The sequence below is a fragment of the Ambystoma mexicanum genome, chromosome 8 (genome assembly GCF_040938575.1).
Source record: "Ambystoma mexicanum isolate Mex_15411 chromosome 8, UKY_AmexF1_1, whole genome shotgun sequence".
In the NCBI taxonomy this organism is placed as follows: Eukaryota; Metazoa; Chordata; class Amphibia; order Caudata; family Ambystomatidae; genus Ambystoma; species Ambystoma mexicanum.
The window spans coordinates 1,646,334,713-1,646,356,461 of NC_090929.1; the positions used below are offsets into that span (position 1 = coordinate 1,646,334,713).

General features: G+C 45.0%; 1 protein-coding gene across 1 annotated transcript in view; it reads left to right on the plus strand.

Annotated features, from left to right (window-relative positions):
• PDZD8 (PDZ domain containing 8) overlaps window positions 1-21,749 on the plus strand; it is a 795,502-nt gene that overhangs the window by 712,553 nt on the left and 61,200 nt on the right. Inside the window, exon 4 of the mRNA XM_069611909.1 lies at window positions 7,489-7,651. Coding sequence (XP_069468010.1) covers window positions 7,489-7,651 — 163 coding nt within the window. The remainder of the gene's footprint in view (window positions 1-7,488; window positions 7,652-21,749) is intronic.

Here is a 21,749-nt window from a genome sequence, read left to right on the forward strand (position 1 = left end):
TTCCACTGGTTCCATAGCCACTCCAGAGGTTCAGGTCTGCCATGATCCTGTTCAACCTGGGATGGGCCTGACCAACGTGGTACCCAGAACTTGTGGACATGTCAGTCTGTTGTCCTTGGTGTCTTCCGGAAGGGTAGACAGTCTCTGTAAATTGGGGTCGGGTCCTCCCTCTGAACCTCACCAGCCTTTGCTGCCATGTTTGGCTGCCGAGATCCTGAGTAATGAGGACTGGGGGCAGTCACTCTTCTTCACCAAGCCTATATGTGACTGTGTTTGGTGTAAGTAGTCTTGTCTCGGGGGCAAGGTCTCAACCCCTTGTCTTGTCCTACCTCTGCTCTTCTGGCTTGTCTGCTCTCCTTGGCCCATCTCTGACTTGCAGGTTCACCGTGAACGGTTCCTGGCAACTAGTTTGATCTTTGAGGTCTCTGAGCAGGGCGTGCTTTGTATTATCCCAAGGTTATACCCTTCTTACGGAGGTTGGATAACTAGCTTCCCTCATGTCCATTGGTTTTTCTGGCCTGGTTTTGATCTTGTGTTGGCTTTGATGGTGGTTCATTAATCCACTTTGTTATTTAAGATTGCTCAACTTTGAGGTGATCTTCTGGATGGCCTTCACTTGTGCTAGATGGGTAAGCTGTAGGCTCTTTCAGTGAAGCCTCAATATCTGCTTTTCTTTTTTTTAATTATTTTTTTATTAAGTTTATTGAATTTTATAGAAAACATACAAGCAACAAACTTATCAGCATTGTAATCGTAGAACTCATTGCATAGAATCCACACCCCATAACCACCCCCAACCTTCACAGAATCTAAAAAGCAAAACAGGCCAACTTATTATCACATGTCATCCAAAAACCCACCCCACATATCATCAAACAATTTCAACTTTTTGTTCCTGCGAAGGATAACCTTCTCAATTCTGGCCACTTGCCTCAAGTCCTCCACCCATTCTGAACAGGTCGGCCTCTCACCACATTTCCATTTTCTCAAAACAATTTTTTTCGCAGAATTTGCAGCCCTAAAAAACCAGCATTTCTGTGGATAAGTGAGATCTTCCACTTTATCATCCTCACCCAAGATGATAGTGTTATAATCAAAATCCTCTTGCAGTAATAGAACCTCATTAATCTTCTCAGTGACACTCCTCTAAAATGTCCTCAGTTCATAACAGTCCCAGATCAAGTGTTCAAAGGAGCCGACATCATGCTTACACCTCCAACAGGCCTCTGAGTCAATCATCCCTCTCGCATAAAGTCTCTGGGGAGTCCAAAACACTCTATTAAGAATTTTGATTTGGTGGCATTGTTCTCCAAGATTAATGGATGTCAGAGTTACGTTTTTACAAAGAAACCTCCACCTCTCCACAGTCATATCAGAGTCAAGGACCTCAGACCACTTAGTTAACAACCCCTCTGCTGGCGTGTACTGTTGGCTCAGATTTCTATATACTTTGGACGCCATACCACCTAATGTCTTATATTCAGGTAGCCATAACTGCCAACCACCGCCATCAACAGTTCTCTGGTTCCGCAGCAAACCTCTCAATTTTCTGTATTCACCCATTGTACAGTCTCTGAGATCTTTAATTTGTGCAAGTCTTCTATAGCTGATCCATTTGCCGTCTTCCATCAGATCACTCAACCGTAGTACACCACTCAGGAGCCAGTTCAACCACAATAGCGGCCTCCCATTCAGCAAAATACCTGGATTCAACCAGATAGGGATGTAATCATTATCACATACCTTGCGCTTATTCCATAGTTCCCTCCAACAAGTTCTCAGGAATCTTGTCGGCGGAAATGAGCGATAACCAGATCCATCCACCGTGGACAGTATGGCCCTAGGCGGCAACGGAGAAGAACTACTTGATTCCGCCAGCGTCCAAACATCCTCCGAATCTTCAATAAATGGAACCAGATGCCTGGCTCCAAAGGCCAAATGATAATTCTCAGTCAGGAACCCCCAAACCTCCACAGTCTTGGGGCAGCTGCAATTTCCACAAGCTGAGGCGTGGCTGTTTGTTCTCCCAGAGAAAAGACTGGATTAAACTCTCAATTTACCTCCAATGGCCCTTCACATCCAGGGGAAGCACACTGAGCACATAGTTGATTTGCGGTGTTGATGTCATTTTGATGGCATTCACTCTCCCCCAGAGACTCAATTTAAGTGCATTCCATCTCTTCAGGTCAAGCTCCAAAGATTGAATCACATGTGTAATATTGACATCCATTATTTTCGAGACATCATTCGTTAGCCAAATCCCAAGGTATCGCATCTTATTCGGACACCACTTAAAGGGAAAGCCGTGCATCTTCAAAACAGTGCAAGTGGTTGATGCCGGCAGCGCTTCTGACTTGGTCCAATTGATCTTGTATCCAGAAACCTTGTTGAACACATCGATCAACTCCATCAGCACAGGAATGGAGCTCTCCACATTTTGAACCACCACCACCAGCATGTCATCCGCATACAACCAAACTTTCTGGGAGGCTGCACCAAAGCGTACGCCCTCAATATCTGCTTTTCTCAGAGGAAAAAGGCACTTCGTGTGCTTGAGGTTGTCGGATTTCCATCTTTCTCAAAAGATTAACCTTCCAGTTTTGTTTCTTCCACCTCATCCATCCAAGGTGGAGCAGAGGTAGGTCTGCTGGATACCAAATGGGCTCCCAACTACGAGGTCTCTAAGATGAGGGACAATAGAAACGATGCCCAGCTCTTCGTTGGTTACTCTGCTGCTCATATGGGCAGTGCAGTTACCAAACAGACTTTGTCTAGGTGGGTCATTCTCTGCATTTCCTAGTGCTCTGATCTGCCTCAGAAGGTAGTGCTTGAAGGTCTCACGGCTACCTCTACCACAGGGACAGTGAGCCCTGCAGAGAGTTGTACCAGTTTGGGAAATCTGGCCTCTAGTAGTTTGCCATGTGGGCTTGCACACGTGACAAGCCGCAGCGCCTGGATTTCTTCTGTAGTCAGCACGCCTGTTTTGGAAAGTCTGTGCCCCATAGTTTCCTGGTCTAGGTGGTGGTGGTGGTGGTGGTGGTGGTTGAGATCCTCCCCCTCTAGGGCTTCTATGCTGGTCTCATCTATTATGAATAATCCCACAGATTACTCAATACCCTCCCTCATGTTGGACTCCTTGTTTACCTGTTGCTACGCTGCCTCAGCTGCTGAATGCTTAGGGATGAAGGCAGAAGTAAGTTTGAGGCGTTAATGGCTCCATATATTCTGTCACCAACAGACGTAATGTGCGGGCATTGGAGTAAAGTGCAAGTTACATGGCTCCTCCTATTGGTGGAATGTTTCTCAAGGCACTGGAAGATATATATGTAATATTGGGGAATCTGTGGTAGGATGGCCTAATTTATCAAAAAGGGCATTTCCGAGAGATTCGTTGGTTGATCTTGCGCTAAATCACTTTTTCATGAGTGCCATGCATAATAACGGTGTTAAAAGGGGAGCAGATATCAAGCATGAAGCACGTTCTAAACCGGTCCTAGAAATGTATAATATATAGTGAAGACGCTTAATTGGAAGCAAAAACTGTTGGACACGTCCAGTGTATGTGTGTACGCACACGCACTTTCACACACTCGCACACAAACTCACTCACACACACTCTCTCACGGTATGGATCGTATGGCGGGAATACCCAAGTCGACTCCTACTTTTACTTAAGAAATAAACATAGGCGGTATAATACTTTTGGCCTATCCCTAGATGGTGCAATATGCACAGTATGAAACTCGAAACCAGTACAGGCGTGAGAGTGTGTGTATCTCCGTCCCCCAGAGTGGATTTATTTAAATTCACGAGGAAGCTTAAATTGAATACATTTTATGCTACCAAAGAAAAGGACGGAACAACCATGAAAAGTATGACAAATAAAAAAATATCCCCCCCGCACAGAGAAAGATTTAACAGGTTTGAAGTGCGGCAGATTTTTGGAAACGCCCGCTATCTTGGATTCGTGGACAACGGCCGGTATCTGCAGACATCGCAGTAAAATCATATTCATAACATTGCACTTCTCAAACTTATCAAATCTCCAAGAGAGGTGAGGGGGGATGAGGATGGGATGGAATATGGCTGAAAGAAGCAATGTAAATGTTTGTGTAAAGTCTGAATTGATTTTGCAAAGTTGGGGGTTGTCATATGACTAAGGTATGTACATACTTTCACACTTTTGAGAAAAAAAACATGGGCGGATTTCAAGCAAATTCGTGTAAGAGCATTGGCAAGGACCTGAAAGCATGGTTTTGCAAATGTGCCTGTGTTTTATTTTTTGACAATTGTCATAATGTAAGTACAAAAAATAGTGATATAACTTTGGTGACTGAGGGATAGCCTGTGGCCGTGGGCAGATTGTCCGGGTCATGGTATAAGGTGATGACCCGGACAATCTGGCTACTGGCCATGACCGTGAGGGATGAAAAATGGTGTAAAAGTGGCCATGTCCACCTGGGACCGGCTATGTGATAAAATTATTCGAAAGTAGGATAGATTTGAAAGGGAAGAAAATGTGCTTGTGGTAATATGCTGATAGGGTTCTGACTTCGCCTTCTGCAGGCTGCCACGGAAAGGGAAGAGGAGGTCTGTACTGAGCCCCACCTTCTCTTTCCATGGTGGTCAAGTAAAATCTATTTTTAGCACCGCGGGTTCTCGCTTGTGCAACCAGGGGTGCCAATGGCCTTTATCTGCAATTGCAGGGGCTACAATGGGGGATAGTGGTTGGGAGCCCTCGTTATTTATAATGTGCCGAAGCACGCAGGCATCAGGGCGCACAGACACACTTCGCTTGGGCAGATAACTTGTGCTGCCAGCCGTTATCCCAAGTTCCAGTCCCTGGAACAGGGGATGAACACCACATTATTCCCATTAGCATAACAAAAAAATACTAATGGAAATGTTGGAAAAATGTATTGAGTCTATGTATGGTCATGTGGCACTGTCCGGAAGACCCATAGTGACGTCAGACGTTCACGGATGTCGACGGAAGCAAAAACAGTGGAAAAAGTATGGAAGTGTTAAAAATGATGGTAGAAGGTGAGAAATGGCAGAGTCTTAAGGTGAAATGTTGTAAATTGGACACAAATGTTGCTATATTGGGGTAAGTATGATATTAGTACGTTGTAGGAAAATAGCATGCACTGGTAAAAACCCATGGAATACTCAGAAAAAAATCTTCGTTAAAAGGACGTTCTGGTTAAGTTGCACTATTAATAACCTATGAAATTTAATGGAAAAACGTTGTTAGAGGGACGTTATGGTTACAGGTAAAACTGAAAAACCTCAGAAATTCGCCAGTTGCTAAACTAAGCAACCATAACTCGTGCCACCACTGTGCACTGCTAAGAGTGACACCCAGGACATCAAAGATGACATCACAAATGGCATTGATGACATCACATGTGAAGTTAATTTTGATGAAGTCACTCCAAGGGGTTGTTTTTATAATGTTGGTAACTAGATATCAGGGGTGATGGTGTAATGTTAAACATGTAATAACTCGCTAACAATTTAAGACTTACTACACACTTGTGCTGGTACAAACAATGCATAAGAAGACCCGTAATGCATTCAAATCGGAGGCACATACAGGGAAACTAAAGTAAGGAACAAAGAAATGGCATCATCAGAAAAAGTTAATAGCATTAAAGATTATCTTCATGTATTCAAATGAATTGTGTGTTTGAGGCCTGCTTATTGCCCCATGTATGTGCACCATGAGCTGACTCCAAACCCTAAGCAAAGTGCTTTTAAGAATATATGCCAAGGTTAACGTCTAGATATATCGCACCTTTTGGAATTTTTATAATCTGAATGTCAGTGAACAAACCCACCTGGCCTAGATAGTTCAGTGAACAAAAAAAAGTGAGCCAGCTATATGATGTCATCAGTGACATTTGTGATGTCCTGGGTGTTAGCCTTAGCAGTGCACGGTGGTGGCGCGAGTTATGGTTGCTTAGCTTACCATAACAGTCGAATTTCTGAAGTTTTTTGGTTTTACCTGTAACCATAACGTCCCTGTAACGTTTTTCCATTGAATTTCATAGGTTTTCATTAGTGCAACTTAACCATAACGTCCCCTTAACTAAATGTTTTCATTGGAGATATATATATTTTAGTGGCAATAGCAAATCTTTGACTAAGCTGATCTTTCGAAAATAGTGATTTTGAGAGGTTTATAATGTTGGCATCCTTAGATGAGAGCATTAAACTTTCCAATACAGAATGAGGGGCTCCCTTTGACTTTTGGGAACGTTTCTTGGCGTTACGTTCTGCAAGTGTAACGTTAGAGGGGCCCCTAAAAACCTTCCCATTGAAACGGAGAATAGATTTTTTGATTTGTGTATATAAATGTGGGCCAATTATACAAGATAAGTATGACTCCCTCTGTTCGGGACACCACTCGAGCATTGGTGTTTGGGCACGTGTTTTCTTTTATACAAAGAAACAACCGAAGACATCTAAAATACCTTTGGTCGATACTCGAATCCAGATAACCTCTGAAAAGATGTTTTTAGGTTGATTGGACTTGGATCAAATATTTTATTCTCAGTAATTGTTTAAGTAGAAACGTTTTAGTGGGAGTAGATCATTCTGTTTACATTATGTAGATGGAACATTTGGAAATGCTGACAATAGTGATTTCTGTGGGTCATTTTAAAAAGATTGCTCCTCTGAGATGGGGGAACTCTGTTATCCTTCTTTGACAACCGACAGACAATGGGGATATTCTGGGTTTGGTTTTGCAGCCATCTACTTGTACTGCTGGTAATCACTCTGGCAGTGGAACTTATTTTTATAAGAAACCCAATGCACCCTCTTCCATGCTTAGCATCTTCATCAGAAAGCCCCTGGTGCCTGTCAGCCGCTCCCTGATGGAGCGCTTATCTATGTTCATTGCATCTTGCTTGTACCAACCCTGTCTGAAGCCTACTCCCTCCAAAGAGACCAAAATGCCGACAACACGGAGGTTGGCGTCCATCCTTCCCCTCAAAGCCGCCATCTGTATAGTCCATGGTGACCGTTTGTGGGTCATGGGAGTCATATGCCAAAACATCTGGAGAAGCCGTCTAACAACTGTTCAGAAGGCAGCCTCACTATTGATCCTGGAAAATCTGTTCTCTTGCAGCCACTAGAACAGCACTTTGTAGCAGCCGTCCAGCAGTGTGAGCAATGTATAATGAACACAAGAATACAGTGCAGATAATGTGTTCATCCTTCATAGAGTATGTTATTCCCACTCTGATGGAGCTCTGATACATGCCCGGTCACCCCTGTAGACTAGGAAACAGTGTGCCTCTATCTAGTATCGGAGCGGAGGAGGCGCTTGTTTTCCTTAGTTGTCAATGGAGCACGCTGCAGGCTTGCAAACAGCAGACAGTTCTTGCTTTGGGTTTCTTGCCCGCAGATGGAAATGAATACAGTTGAGAGAGAGCAAGTGATCTGCATGCCCGCCACAATGCTGTCCATTTGTCTTTTCAGGCCGAGCTCATCAAGGGGACTTCGCAGAGCGTTGGACTCACGTTTCGCCAAGTGCAGGCCAGCGAGGGAGATGCAGGCCACGTGTGCATTGAAACCGTAACACCGAATTCTCTTGCGGCTGCGGCGGACCTTCAAAGAGGAGATCGCATTATAGCCATCGGAGGTAAGCTTGTACTGTGCGAGAGCGTGTGCTTTATTACATTGCCTGTTACACATTTCCGTTCTGATGAGTAATCGCCATATGTATCTTTCCACTGAGATCCCTCTATCCAACTTTCAGACCTTGCAAAGCTTTAGCTGACTAGCTCCAGTTCTCTGCTCTCAATGGAATCAGTACTCTTCTTCCTGCTTCTCACAAGAAATGGCCCTCCAATTTGCTGGTGATCGGGTACTTCCAGTAAAATCGTATCTATTGACTATCATCTAGAAAGTCATGTTCTACCTTGTTACTGACACAGCATTACTCTGTTTCTTTTCTGTATACTAATGGAATATTCTACCATCTATTGAAGGGGGTCAGGGCGCCCTTCCCTCAATCAACAGGCCTTCGTCTTATTTTCAGAAGCGCAGGTATCACTAGAATTCGGGTTATTGTTTTCTCTGATTTGGGGCATTGAGTGACCTTGCATATAAGATGTGTCCCAAGCACATTTCAATGGTCTCCTTGTTTAGAAGACTGCAGCGTTAGTTTCTAGCTCTCTGCTCCGTTTCTCCCAGGAGTCACTTTTGCCACAAGTCAAGCTGCAAGTAACGTTAAGTTTCAGAGGATGATCCTCTCGGGTACTGCTTTCACTTCCTCCATGCAGCTGTTCACTCTTGTTTGAAGTGCAGCAGTCTTTCTGCACGACGAACTGCATACCTTCGACGGGATGCAGACATATTGTCTATCTCGCCGTTGCAAGAGTTCTGGAGCGTCCCCGCACAAACAAGTGAAACAACCTTATTTTCTCGAAGACTTTGACTAAAATCCTCCCGTCCGCTTGAATAAGGAATGGATAAAATGGGCGGGCAGTTTTGTAATCACATTGACTTCACTAAGGGTACGTGGCAAGCCTTGCAGTAGGAAGGGGTCCCAACGGCTCAAGTAGGCTTATAGCTGGGTTTTTCCTGATAAAGGGTCTTGTCCAACTGTGTGGAAAATGTGCTTTTGGGTAAGTCTTGTAATGGAGCCCGTGTACCAGGCTAAAAGTACCAGTAAAACATTTACCTGCAAGTGCCTGACATGCCTAACATTGGGGATCTCCAAAGTGTACCAGGCAAGTTTCCATTGGGTCCTGTTTGGGGGTTCTGTCAGAACCTTAATCAACCATGCTCCCCTCCATGAAGGCAGCCCAACCTAAGGCTTCTATTCCACACAAGCGTGCCAGTGAAAACGATGAAACATGGTCATTAGCTAGGGGCATGTACATACAGTGTGGGTTCCCATGACCTTCGGTCTCGGCATACCCTTTCCAATTAATGCTGTACTGTAGTTCGTCTTTGAGGATTCTAGAGTTCAACATTTTCTTAAACACGTTCTTCCGACCCCTGTACAGTGATCGGCAGAGGTTTAGGGAGCAAGCAAATAGTGGCATACATGGTTTATACAAGAGAATCCTGGAAGAGTGATTTATTTTTCAGCACTCTAAGGCATAGCTACTGGATTTGTGATGATTCACAGGATCTCGTCACTTCTCCCCGGAGGGGGGCCCTTCCTTGTGAGGCTAGGGATATGTGCCCGCTACACAATATTCCCCCTAGGGGTGGCCATAGGGGGGACCTCACAGGCTAGGACTCCCCTCTTTGTGATAAGGACTTCCGTGAAGGAACTCGCTAGCCCTCTGTCCTATGAGGTCCTGAGGTCATCAGAACCGCAACTGACCACCGTTTTCTAGTGTTACCCTTCTTCCCCAAATAAATTAAAATCCACAACTACTGAGAAGAGGAAGAATAAAGGAAACATGCATGAATCGTGCCACCAGGTTGGAATCCAATCATACTGGGAAGAAGAGTGATAGAATATTAATAATCACTCCTCCATTAGAAACATGGATCTCTGGGAAGTCAGAAACCATGGAGTCATGAAGAATACTTCATGGAGACTGAAGGGCAATGAGCATCTGCTGGGGAGGGCCCAGAAAGAGGATATAAAAATGGAAGGACTTGCAGAAAAAGGAAGCCAACTGCGAGCAGGTGTAGCCTGGAAAGCTCAAACCTGGGAAAGAGACCTTTGGAATCAGGCTGGTACTCAGTCAAGAGGACGTGGCAAAGCAGTCCAGGAGCCGACAGCGAACTGACTCGCGTGAACATCTGCAAGAGTCGGGTGGTTGTGTGACCTCGGGGAGGTGGACCGTGCGGTCCACAAAACGCAGAGACTGCTGAGCAAAGGGCTCTGCAGAGCCACAGAGAAGCATATAAAAGCGAAGGGAAATGCTGGGAGCATTTACCGTCCTGGAGTAACCTTGTGACCCCAGGTAGAACCAGTGATGCCGACCCTTCAAGACAAAGGTAACGGGAGCGGTGGCACAGAGAAGACAGTAAAGAAAGTCAAGAATAATACAGGAATCATCTCCCTTGTCTCAGTAATTGGGAACCCCTAAAACAAGTCTGGAAGACTTCAGTCGTCCTCTCAGTAGCTGGAACACCAGTAAAGCAAATCAAGACTACTACAGGAAGCATCTCACTCGTCCCAGTAGTTGCAAAATAACTAAAATCAGCCAAGACTACCACGGGACTGTGACACTCATCCCAGTAGCAGGAAAGTGTAGAATAAAAACAAGAACATTGGAGGAAGGGACCCTGGTTGCAGGTCCATAAGAATAAAATACTGTGATTATCAGGAGGAACAGCCGGAAGCCAACGGAATAGCTGAAACTTCAAGACTGGAAAAGAGAGTAAGAGACACTAACCGAAACCCAGTGGGGAAAGGAGCAAGATCATGTGATGGTGAAAGGGAGGACATTGAGACAGAAGTATCAATGGACATTTGAGGGCTGCAAGAGTCCCCTAAAGGAACTAGAGGGGTTAATTAAAAATATCCAAAGGAACTATATAAAGATAAGGTACTAAGGCTAAATATTGTATTCATTATTAATGTGATACAGTTTTATGCATAAGTAAAAACTTTACACATAAAACTAACAAATCACTATAAAGACCTAAAAGAAGGCAAAAAGACAGGAATTCCCTAATACATATAGGTGGATATTACAATGGCCTAAAACTTCTTTTCAGCTCTACAGTATACAGAGCGATTTTCACAAAGCGGAGTATATAGGAAAACATGTAAAGTAAAAGTTCATAAGAGCATATAGAATAAAAGATAAAAATAGATAGAAATTATGTAGAAGGTGAGAACCAAGCAGGCAAGTTACTAAATAAACGTATACAAATGAATCACCTGCTTTAGTTTAAACATTCGGACCTGATTTTCTAATTACATTCCAAAAGAGCCTGCATAGTCACAAGGCCCACCCTGATGCACGCCAGACATGGAATAAGGCTAAATGCAATTTAGGATTGTGTATTAATACACTGATATCAAAATTCCACCTGCCCTATATATTGGAATCTATTCACAAACTTCCCAAGATTTTTTGCACGACTTCTACTCATTTGTCGACATTGAGTAAGAACGTATCGGGCAGTTTCTAACTCCATACGTGAATCACATATTCTGCAATACCTTTCTGCTTTCAATAGGCCCATTTCAGGGCCTCTGGATTCCAAAGTTGGAAATTGGTTGATGCGTAATAACAGGACAAAACGCCTTGGGGATTCAGAGGGCAGAGATTTAAGTATGGCTGGGCCTTTTTATTGGTAAACAGAACATGAGAGAGAAATGTATAACTTTTCAGATTTTCTAAATGTACAAAATTGTTCTGCCAATCCCAAAGATTTAAGCGTTTATGCAGAAGGTGAAACGGGCATTCATTATCCTGTCTCCACTCCGGGGACCAGCTTATTTCCTCAAACTAGGTATTCATTTGCATTTCTAGGCCATGTTGTCTGCCGGCACGCACATCTTCCTCAACAGCCATTAGGAGCCGGTTAGTAGGGTTGTTTATGATTCCAATATAGAATTCATCTCTCTTCCGTAGCTCAATAGCTTTAAGGGAGATTATTCCTTGCTCCAGCCTAATCGCAGCCATAGGGATGTATTGAGGGAAGCCTAGAATTCTTCTCCAAAACTTGCCTTCAACTAACTGCAGCCAGTTCAAATTCATGTTGATCAGTGGGTGGAGGCCGTACGTTACCATTGGTACCAGACATTGTATGTACAATTGACGTGCAGGCCAGATAGAAAAACCACTCTGATCTTGTGTGAAGTTATAGATTAACGCAGTGAGTTGGGCCGCCTTTGTTTTTTTACAGACCTGAATACAGGTGATTTAGTTTCCCTTGCTGTCAAAGTCCACGACTTGGTATTTATACAAGTGTGTGTAATTTATTTCAATTAATCCCACAAGCATACAGGGCCTAGCCACCTTGCTCGCTGTATATAGTATCAATTCCGTTTTGCTGTGATTAATGACTAATTCATTGACCTCAGCAAAGCGCCAAAGTTGCTCTGCTGATCAAATAATCCCACCGTGTGATCTAAAATCATGATCGTCTGCATATGCCAATATCGTACAATGTCTGGAACCAATTTTTGACGGGCAGTTGTTGATCCCCCGGAGATACTTGGGGACGTCGGAGACAGATAAGTTGTTCAATGTAGGGGCAGTTAGACATCCCTGCTTTACACCTCTCAGCTATAGAATAGAATTGGTAGTAGACCCACGCTGATCTAGCCTGAGTTGCACCGTTGTGTTGGTATGTAGGAGCTCAAGATAGTATAAAAGACTCAGAGCAGGCCAGGCTTCTCAATTTTCTCCACAGTAAGGCTCTATTGACAGTCAAAAGCCGCCCTGAAATCTACATACAGGGCATACAACGGGGGGGGGGACGCTAGAATGTAAGAGAGCCTTACTCCTGAGAGAATCCATAATAAACAGATTATGGGACATGGAGTAGCTAGCTCTAAAATTGCTCTGAAAGCGGTCTAAGATTCCCACTCCATCAGCCCACTTCTGTAATTCCTTCAGGAGGAGGGAAGCAGACATTTTGCCCGTACAGTCAAACATGGACAGTAACAGTTAATTCCCAGGCTCAGTAGTGTTTACTTTTTTAAATACTGGAATGAGAATGGCAGCTTGCCACGAAGCGGGGATACGACCCTCTGCCAGAATTTTCTGAAACAGAATTTTCAACAAACCTGCCCAGAATTTGGGATTATTCCTCATAACCACACTGGATAGGCCATTAGGATCCGGTGCACAGGAAGAGTTCAACTCTGTATAGGAGCTCCTCTGTAGACACAGCGAAGGGAGGCGTAATGAGATTAATGCTATTTTGCACAGTAGCCTTACTACGCTCCATGCCATTGCGGTTTTCCAGGAAGGTAGTCTATTCCTCAATACCTATAGGATTGATCATATGGGAGTTTTTACTCCCCTCCACTTCCCCCAGGAGTGACCAGATATTGCATGTATTTCTACTGGATAATATTTTAACAGTATGCTGCCATCGTTCCAGTTTCCTACGTTTGTTGTATATTTTTAGCCAAGAACGGTATCTATTTTATTAATTTCCTGATACTATTGGAGATTACCACAAAGGGATAGGCCACAGATTTAAGGTTACAAATGTCTTTTCTAAGCCTCCGTTTTTTAATCTCTAATGGCTCTGTTGAAAGAAGTAACATTCGTGGAATTCCCCACCATCATCGGGGATCTACAGGAAGCATGTGTCCCTGAGAATGTACATATCCATCTCTCAATTTGCACAGGTGACATATGATTGAATCTATATGCATGTTTCAGATCCCATTCACCTGCAGAGTTGGCTGCTTTCAGAATATTTGTCTCTGACCATATTATGTGGTTTAGAGTGTGGCAGGCGGAGAGGTCCCCTAGTTTAATGCCCCCCACAGGAGGAGAGAAGGTCGCAACCTTCATTATAAGGGGATCATGGTCGCTCCACTCAGTTTCCAGGACCCCCATATCTTCTACAATTGAGGCAACCTCAGCACTGGTAAATATGTAGTCAAGGGTACTCCCCACCACCCGCCCCCTCTCATTCCTCCAAGTAACCTTGCCCGGTCTATCACTTAGTGCGGCCATTAATGATCTCAAGATCCCAACACTTAAAGTATCTAGACCAACAGTCACCTTCAACATCTGAGGTTTTATGATCCAAGAGGCTAATGTTACTTGGGGAAGGGTTATTGCCCGTTCCTATCCCACCTTTGATGTGGCAGTTCAAGGCCCCAGCCAAAATAACAAAATAGTTCTTAGTATCAAGCCTCCATCTGCCCAATAATTTGTGTAATGCTTCTTGGATCAACTCTGTGCTTAGCCCCAGGAGGATTATAAATATTAACTAATACAATTTTTTCCCAAGTTGATTTTATCATAATTGTCACCTCGGCAGCACAGATATAGTTATCGTATTCAGTTGTGATCTTTCTATTGGTGATCATGTTGGTATTCCCGATGATAAGGCCGCCATAAGGTAGGACACGCACCCCTTTTAGAGCTAGTGTATAGTACAGAGTAAAGCCATCCATAGCAATAGGTAAAAGTAGCCACGTCTCCTGAAGGAAGATAAATGTTTGGTTGTCAATAAGAGATAGGGACCCCTGGGTCGTTAGAAAATGCTGGTGGCCATGCGTATTCCAACTGAAGGAACAATCTCATGGCTGCTGTAGTACCATGGGGAGTGAGTCTGCCAGCCATTTCAGAGTACTCTGGATGTAGCTCATCTGCACCTTCTTTCCAGTTGGTTGGGTAGGCTTAACACATTTACTTTTGGACGCTGGGTGATTCTCACTAGGTAGGGAGGGATCTTCCTTCTCCTTGTCTGTATCTACCTCTAACCCTACCTGCATAAGACTTTTGTGTGCAAGGATCAGTTGTGCGGAAGCCAAAACCCTACAATGCAGCACTGAAACATTAGGGTTGCATACCCTCAGTGGTTCAACAAACGAGAAATCCTCTGAAAGTATGACACGCAGTTGGGGTATAAGGTGAAGCTTGGTTAAAACCTCTGATCTCGTCGGCCATTTGTCCCTTTTCTTCTGATTCAGATTCTTGATTATACACATTTTAGTGGCTTTGGGATCTTCCACATCTGCAGATTCAGTTGGTTGACGGTAATCCTCCGCCCTTGGCTTGATTTTCCTACTGGGTGTTGAGTTTTTAGTTGCATCGCCAATAGTACATACCGAGAGGTCTGAGTCATTTCCACTTGTACTTACGGACTCAGTAGTTTTATCTGGGAGAATCCAACTGAACCTCTAGCCAAACGTTTCTTGGTTTTGCGTCCTCTTTTCTTTCTTTGATTTAACCTGTGGGACATTGGTGGCAGGGAGTGGGGAGGCAATCTCCACCAGAGCCTTTTTTAAGGCCACACGTTTTGCCATACGTTGCTGCTTCTTTGTTATAGGGATGTTCGGGCTGCCTTCACATGGTGCTATTGGGTTTCCATTGTTCGAGGGGGCCGAGGGCTCCATATCCTCAACTGGGTACACAAGTTCTGGTGCCTCATGTTCCAGCCCAGCCTTTGAATCTGGCAGCCCGAGTTGTATAATTGTGTTGGTATGAATCCTCCCATAAAGCTTTAGTAAGATTTTAAGTACAAATTGCATTGATGCCATTGACACCTGCAGTTCAATTATGGCTGTTATTAAAGCTCTAAGCATCCCAAACCCCCACGCCCTCAGCGTGTTAAAGTTCTTGAGTGTCAATATAAAGATTAGGGGAAGTCGATATGTGTCCCATGGTCAGAACTACAGGTGAAATAGGGGTGGGATGGATGGAATGATTTCCAGACACATTTGATGTGGAGTTTCCGGTCTGTTTTGGGCTCCGCATCCCATTGGATCCCTGTTGTTCAGGGTGCACAGCACTCAAAACCTGCGCCTCCACAACCATGGTGCATTTCTTCGTTGGGGTTGCAGTTCTGGCCGTGGCTGCCATGGACTTTTGAATAGGGAGGCAGAGGTCCAAAAGAGAATTATTGTCAATGTCATTATAATTCGTCATCTCCAATGCCTCGCTAATGTTATGGGTAGGTGAGGGGGCCCCTCCTACAGTGATTTCACCGTCCGCCCTGGGGGGGGTCACTTTTTGTGTGACTTTTGAAAACATTGCAGGGATAGTCCCCTTATCAGAGTCGCCAGCCACTGCTACAGTGGAATTCTTTTAGGAGCAGGTTTTGCCGCTCTAACGTTGTTCCCTCTTCGTAAATTATAGCCTGATTTAACAGTCTTTGGTTTGGTCATTGTTTTCAATCCCTGTTGCCATTATAGTGCGCAATAGTAAAAGTTACAAAGTTCCAATTAATTTGGTTAATCAGATGAGAAGTGGGGGAGTGGCAAGTAGCTTGAAGTAGAAAGCAGAGGGAGGGTGAGCGGGGAGAGCAGACTGGGGCTCCGCACAGTACGTGTTGCGTTCGAGAGAATATAATCAGTCACGCAGACAGGATCAAAGAAGGAAACCGATCCTTCCGCAGTCTCCCGTCAAATAATTCTCACAATGTCTTTGCTTACCGTACCGCGAGAGGAACTCAGGGGTGTGATAGTCCTCTATCTGTAAGCGTTGCGACCCACCCAGCCACAGGAGTTACGGGCTCCACCCCACAACTGACCACAAAGGACCACTTGTCCTCCCACTTCTCCGCACAACAAATGGGTTCAAGTAGCTTCTGCTGCTGGATCCGGTGTTTCTGCTCAGTCTCCTGGTAATAGTCACTAAAAAAACACTGCAAAGCACCACAAAGGACCACTTGGGCTCCGACTTCTCCGCTAAATAAGCATATCCTGGAGAAGGGAGTCATTCTCCTGGACCTCTTTGTTTGCTGAACCTTTTTCTTTAGTGGTAGGGTCCGCATAGGCCGTTTTTGGACGGGGGATGGCCTATTATGATTTGGGCAACATCACTGATGACAAGTACCAACGTTGGATTTCTGTTAGGCACGGGTCCCCCCCACCCCTTTGTATAGGGACAGGTGGGCCTTTTTTTCATTTCAACAAAGTTCTGGTTAAAAATGCCAACCTTTTATCTGACGCCTCCTTCTGACCTACCAAAGGTTGGTATTACGGGTTATGTTTTGCGGGTGTATATATCAGTCTTTTTTTTTTTTTTTTCCTTGCTTTTTTTTCCTTCTCCAGTTGAGATATTGTGGAAGGGTTGATAACGCTACCCTATCGTCTACGGGACAGGGCAGGGAAGCACGCCGGCAAAGGTTTGTGGCACATTATTGTGTCTTTTGTACATTCAATGGATGCTGCTACACTGTTTGTTTATCCATACAAGTGAAGCCTTGGTTTGGTCAGCATGAAGTCCACAGGAAGAACACTAGGATGTTTGGCACATAAAGCATAAAACGTGAAACAGATGGTTGAGGAGTGGACAGTTCTTCTCAAATTCCACTAACCCAAGTAGGGAGACAACTGACTTTTGGTATTGAACAGATAAGCAACAGAGCCACTGTTCTATAGTCTGCTATGCACTGTCTGTTGGTTTGAGGATGGTAAGCCGTGGAATATGGAGAATCGATTCCCCATTAACTTGGTTAGTGCTTGTCAAAACCTGAAGTGATGATGACGGGGAGACCATAGGAGAAGAAAATGTGTTAAATAAACGGGCCAGTTTCAGGCTGGATGGAATCTCTTTTCAAGGTATGCTCTTCCCCAGTTTTGTGAAGGAATCCACTACGACCTATGCACTGTCATACCCTTGGTCCACCAGAACTCTTCTAAAGTCCATGGGTAGCATAAACCAAGGTTTGTGAGACATGGGTATATCTTGTAAAGAGGCCTGCAGGTTGTTTATGGTCTGATCTTCCTTAGATATAAAGGGAACATCTCCTAAAATAATCATTTAAATCCCCCCCTTCTGGAAGGCCACCAACAGTCTCTTCAGGAGCTCTAAAGTCTTCTGTTGCCCTGGGTTTCCTGCAACCTTAGCAGCATGGATACAGTCTGGAGGTCGTCTGAGGGTAAATTAAAGCCTGCATCGAATAAAAGGAATAGTTTTACAAAGGTAGCGGGCGCCCCTCTCTCGCAAGAACAGACATGATAACCTGTTCAGTGGTTATTAACCACTTGAGAGTTCGCAGCCACTGCTTTTACTCACTGTGCCTTTCACAGATGGGAAATATCCATTTGCATATCAGTCTTTGTCCTGCCCAGGGGCAGTCCAGCACCGAAATACAATGGCAATTCCAATCTGAACGAGAGTACCACCAGCAACCCCATACACGTGTTTCACCCTTGTTGGGGATCATCAGTGAGGTGAAGCTGATGCCTCTCTAAGCACAGTGAGAGGGAGACCACGTCTGGTTGCCCCCAGGAGACCTAGGGTTACCAATCCCAGGTTCCTTAACAAATAGTTTTACAAAGGTAGCGGGCGCCCCTCTCTCGAATAAAAGGAAGACTGTTGATTATGGTTGGGTTCATCTACTTATTACAATTGGGGTGCATCTTAACCCACTGATGAACAGTGCCAGGCACTTAGAAGGGATACAACTACAAGCAACTTGGTCCAGGTTCAGGATTTGCTCCTGTTATTGGTGCTTTGATCTCTTTACTCAGCCAGGACAGAGCATTTGTTTTACCATTCAAACCCTCATGGTGAGGGGGCATAACAAAATCAAAGAGCGAACAAAGCTTGGCGGGCATTCGTGAACTTCAGCACTAGAGCCTACAAGTTTCGATGATTTGAGTTAACCAATAGCTGAAGTCTAGCCACCTTGTTCATGTTCCATTCCTGGAAAGAGGATAATGGCGAACGTCCTGTGACACGATCTCTGTTCCAGTGGTCTGAACTTGCGTGAAGAAAAAGGCTACCGAGTGGAGGCATCTTTGTGATAACACAGGTCCTGTGGCAGAGGTGTCCGTTTCTACGATAAATTACAGTTCTGAATTGAGGGTGTTGTAATACTGGGGCCATAGTAAATGCCCTTTCCAATGCCTCAAAAGCCCTTTTTGCGACCACTGAAAAGGTACAGGGGACTTGGTCCAGCTGGCAAGTGGAGCGGCAATAGCAGAACATGATGTATGAATCATCTGTAGAAATGTGCCAATCCCAGAAAGGAATGTACACTTTTGAGAAGTGGGTGTAGGCTACCCTAAAACATTGTCCTCCTTACTTGTACTAATTTGAATACTTCTCGGTGTTAAAACAAACCCCAAAACTTCACTTCCTTAACCTGAAAGGAACACTTCTCCAATTTGGCATATATTGTAGGGGAAGATGTTCAGCTCGGGTCTTAATGAATACGTGGCAGAATCCTGGGTGTTCAGTGACCAGTTTTCTGGGCGTGAGTGCATGCTGGGGATTATAGTCTCAACGGGTAGCGCCAAAGCCTGCAATTCACACAGGCACTGAAACTGTGAAAACCAGGCCCAGGAACAGCTGGGAGCAACACCCTGAGCGTTTTGGGATCTGTGCAGTGTAATATAAATCAGTCAGCTTCCTTGGTATCTAAGTAAATAATAAAAGAGTCTACAGTACTGTGCAAAAGCCATACAGACTAACACAGCCTTAAACTTTGCATAGAGTATACAATCGTCAGCTGATGCCCCATTGCTCAGATAATGCAATCTTCTTTGGTCAAGAGCACACAATGGCAGCAGAAGATGCAGGCTTCCCCATAGTTCTGAATTGGGGGTGTTGTAATACTGCGGCCATAGTAAAGGCCAGGTGGCTGTGACAACTGGGCCATAGTAAAGTCCAGATGGCTTTGACAACTGCTTTCAAGAGGTGGAAGGAAGCAGAGTTCCTAGGAGTGATCCAACTCTTCCAGCAGACTCCCCAAGACCTGATCAGGAAGACTTCTCCTTGAGGTATGTAGTTGCTCAACGAGTATGGCACCACTGGTCTACTCCAGATTTGCTCTGCAGCATCTTGCTCTTTGGAGACTGATTGCCAGTTCCCTTGGCAAACGTTGTTTGTAATTGTACCTTCTGGGCTCATTTCATTGTCCCGTCACCACTGTAACCATTCACGCTACATACTCTGGATATTCTCTGTGAATTGTGCACTTTACTCTTCTAAACCCATCGCTTAAAATCCGTTATGCCTACTCTGTGTGCCCCAATTGGTAGTCCTACTTGCACTCCATCTTGATATGTTGGGTGATGGAGGCTTTATGCATTCTTTCGAGATGTAAGGAATTTTGTTGTAGAGGTCTTTGAGCAAATCTCAACTATTCACAAGGCACCCAGGGTTCTTCTTCCACTTCCAGGTATGCATACTCCCTGGCCGCACCCATACCCCCTGTGTTCCTTCACAGAGGATATTTGTCCTTTTTATATTCTATTTATATTGCTCCACAAATGGACAACACCCGCTGACCTCTTCATGAGACCATCTACATGGACATGTACTCTTGATCAGCATCCGGGTATTGTCAAGGTGATGATGTATTTGGGCAACATCACAGTTTTATATAAATATTTGTTCCAATTCCTGGGTCTCGATACTATGACTCATTACCTGCTGAGACGTGGGTGCTGGCCATCTCGCGCCCGTGCATACAAACATCTTTAATAACCCTTCAGGAATATATAGTGAAGGTGCCAATACAAATGTTAAACATGCATCCGCTGTAGTGTCTAATCCAGTATTCTGCAGGCAAATTTCCAGCTATTGCATTTTGTCCTTAGCCAATCTTGTGTTCTGATGGTTGTGAATCTGCTTAGAATCACCTGCTGTGCATATATTCCAACATCTAGTGGTAACTGCAGAGTATTGCATCTTGTTTTTAGAGTATCGAAAGGGGACGTTGGCATAGGCGTGTCTGTAATACTTTCCCTAACGTGACGTGTAGTGTACCCAGAAATCCTCACGTGTCGAGGTCCCTCAGATTGTTTTTTCCAACCCAGGTAGCTGGTCGCCTTATGTGGAGCCCTCACCTAAATTGCAAATTTGTTAAAATCCTGACCTTTGGTCATTTATAAAACATTTGTCCCCTTCGCGACGATTACTGAACCGCCGCCAAAGACAGAGCAGACTTCGACGGCTGGCATTCAAGTCGAACGCGTGGCCGGGCCTTCTGGACGGCCTACACAGTAGGGAGAGTGGGGTCTGGGGGTTACCTTTCTTTTTAAGAATGTCTTTCCTTCTCTCCTCTCTTTGCCCCTTTGGTATTGTAGTCGCTTTTGTTTACCTGCGCTATGGACAGGACTCCCTTTTTATATTTTGCCCTTCCTGTAAGGGAATATTTCCTTGGAAAGACAAGCACCCTCGGTGCACTAAGTGTCTCCCCCTCATTCACGTTGAGGTGTCCTGTCGGCACTGTAAACTCCTACGACCATAAAGGAGCGTTGTGTAAAACAGTGGGCGGCCTATGTAATGTTGCAGGCCGAGGGTAGCTCCCCTGCCTCCACAGCCGCCGAAAGTGATGAGGCCCATAGCGACGACCATGGCTCCAACACGGATGCCATTGAACTTACAACGGAGCAGACTCACTCCCCGATGTCCGGCCCCGATAGGCACGACGTACGTCCTGCTATGGGAAAGATGCACCCCGGCGACGAGGATGCACCAACATCACATGGGACTAAATACACAACCCCTGGTACAGCCGCGACCTCAGTCGAAGTGATCCAAGGCACCAACGGGTGCGTCGGGTTCCTCTTAACACCAGCCGATTCGCAGGATCGGCAGCCCTCCCTGCAAAAGCACCAGCGGCATGCGTCCAGGCTCTCTGTAAGTAAGGGCGCCAGCACCAAATCCCTCAAGGCCATTGACATGCCTTCCAAGAGTGCGCCGACGCTTGAAAAAGCTTTGGTTGCGTCGAAAGTTTTGACGCAACCCCCCTCCCAGCCTAAACACCTTCCCGTAACGCCGAGCATCAGCGAAAGCCTCGCAAAGATTGTCTCAGTGGCTAGTAAACACAAAGATGCATCGAAAGACATATCAGGATGCCCAGAAGGGCGGGATAGGCCCAAGAGTACGTCAAAGGAGAAGCCAGAGCACCCAAAAGAGCGGCAGGACTTTAGAGTACCCAGTCTTTGTCGAAGACTCTGTGAAAATTCTCAACATTCTAGGCTGCAATGATCCTCTAGAAGAACCCTCCTCCGCCCCCCCACCCCCCTCTTAAGACACCTCTGCGTCATCTGTATGGACTAGGGAGAAATTTGAGGGTTGTATGAACAGGCTAGAAACATTTGTAGATTTTTCAGAGAGGTTCACTCAAAAAAGGCCTCATGAGGAGATCCCTTATGA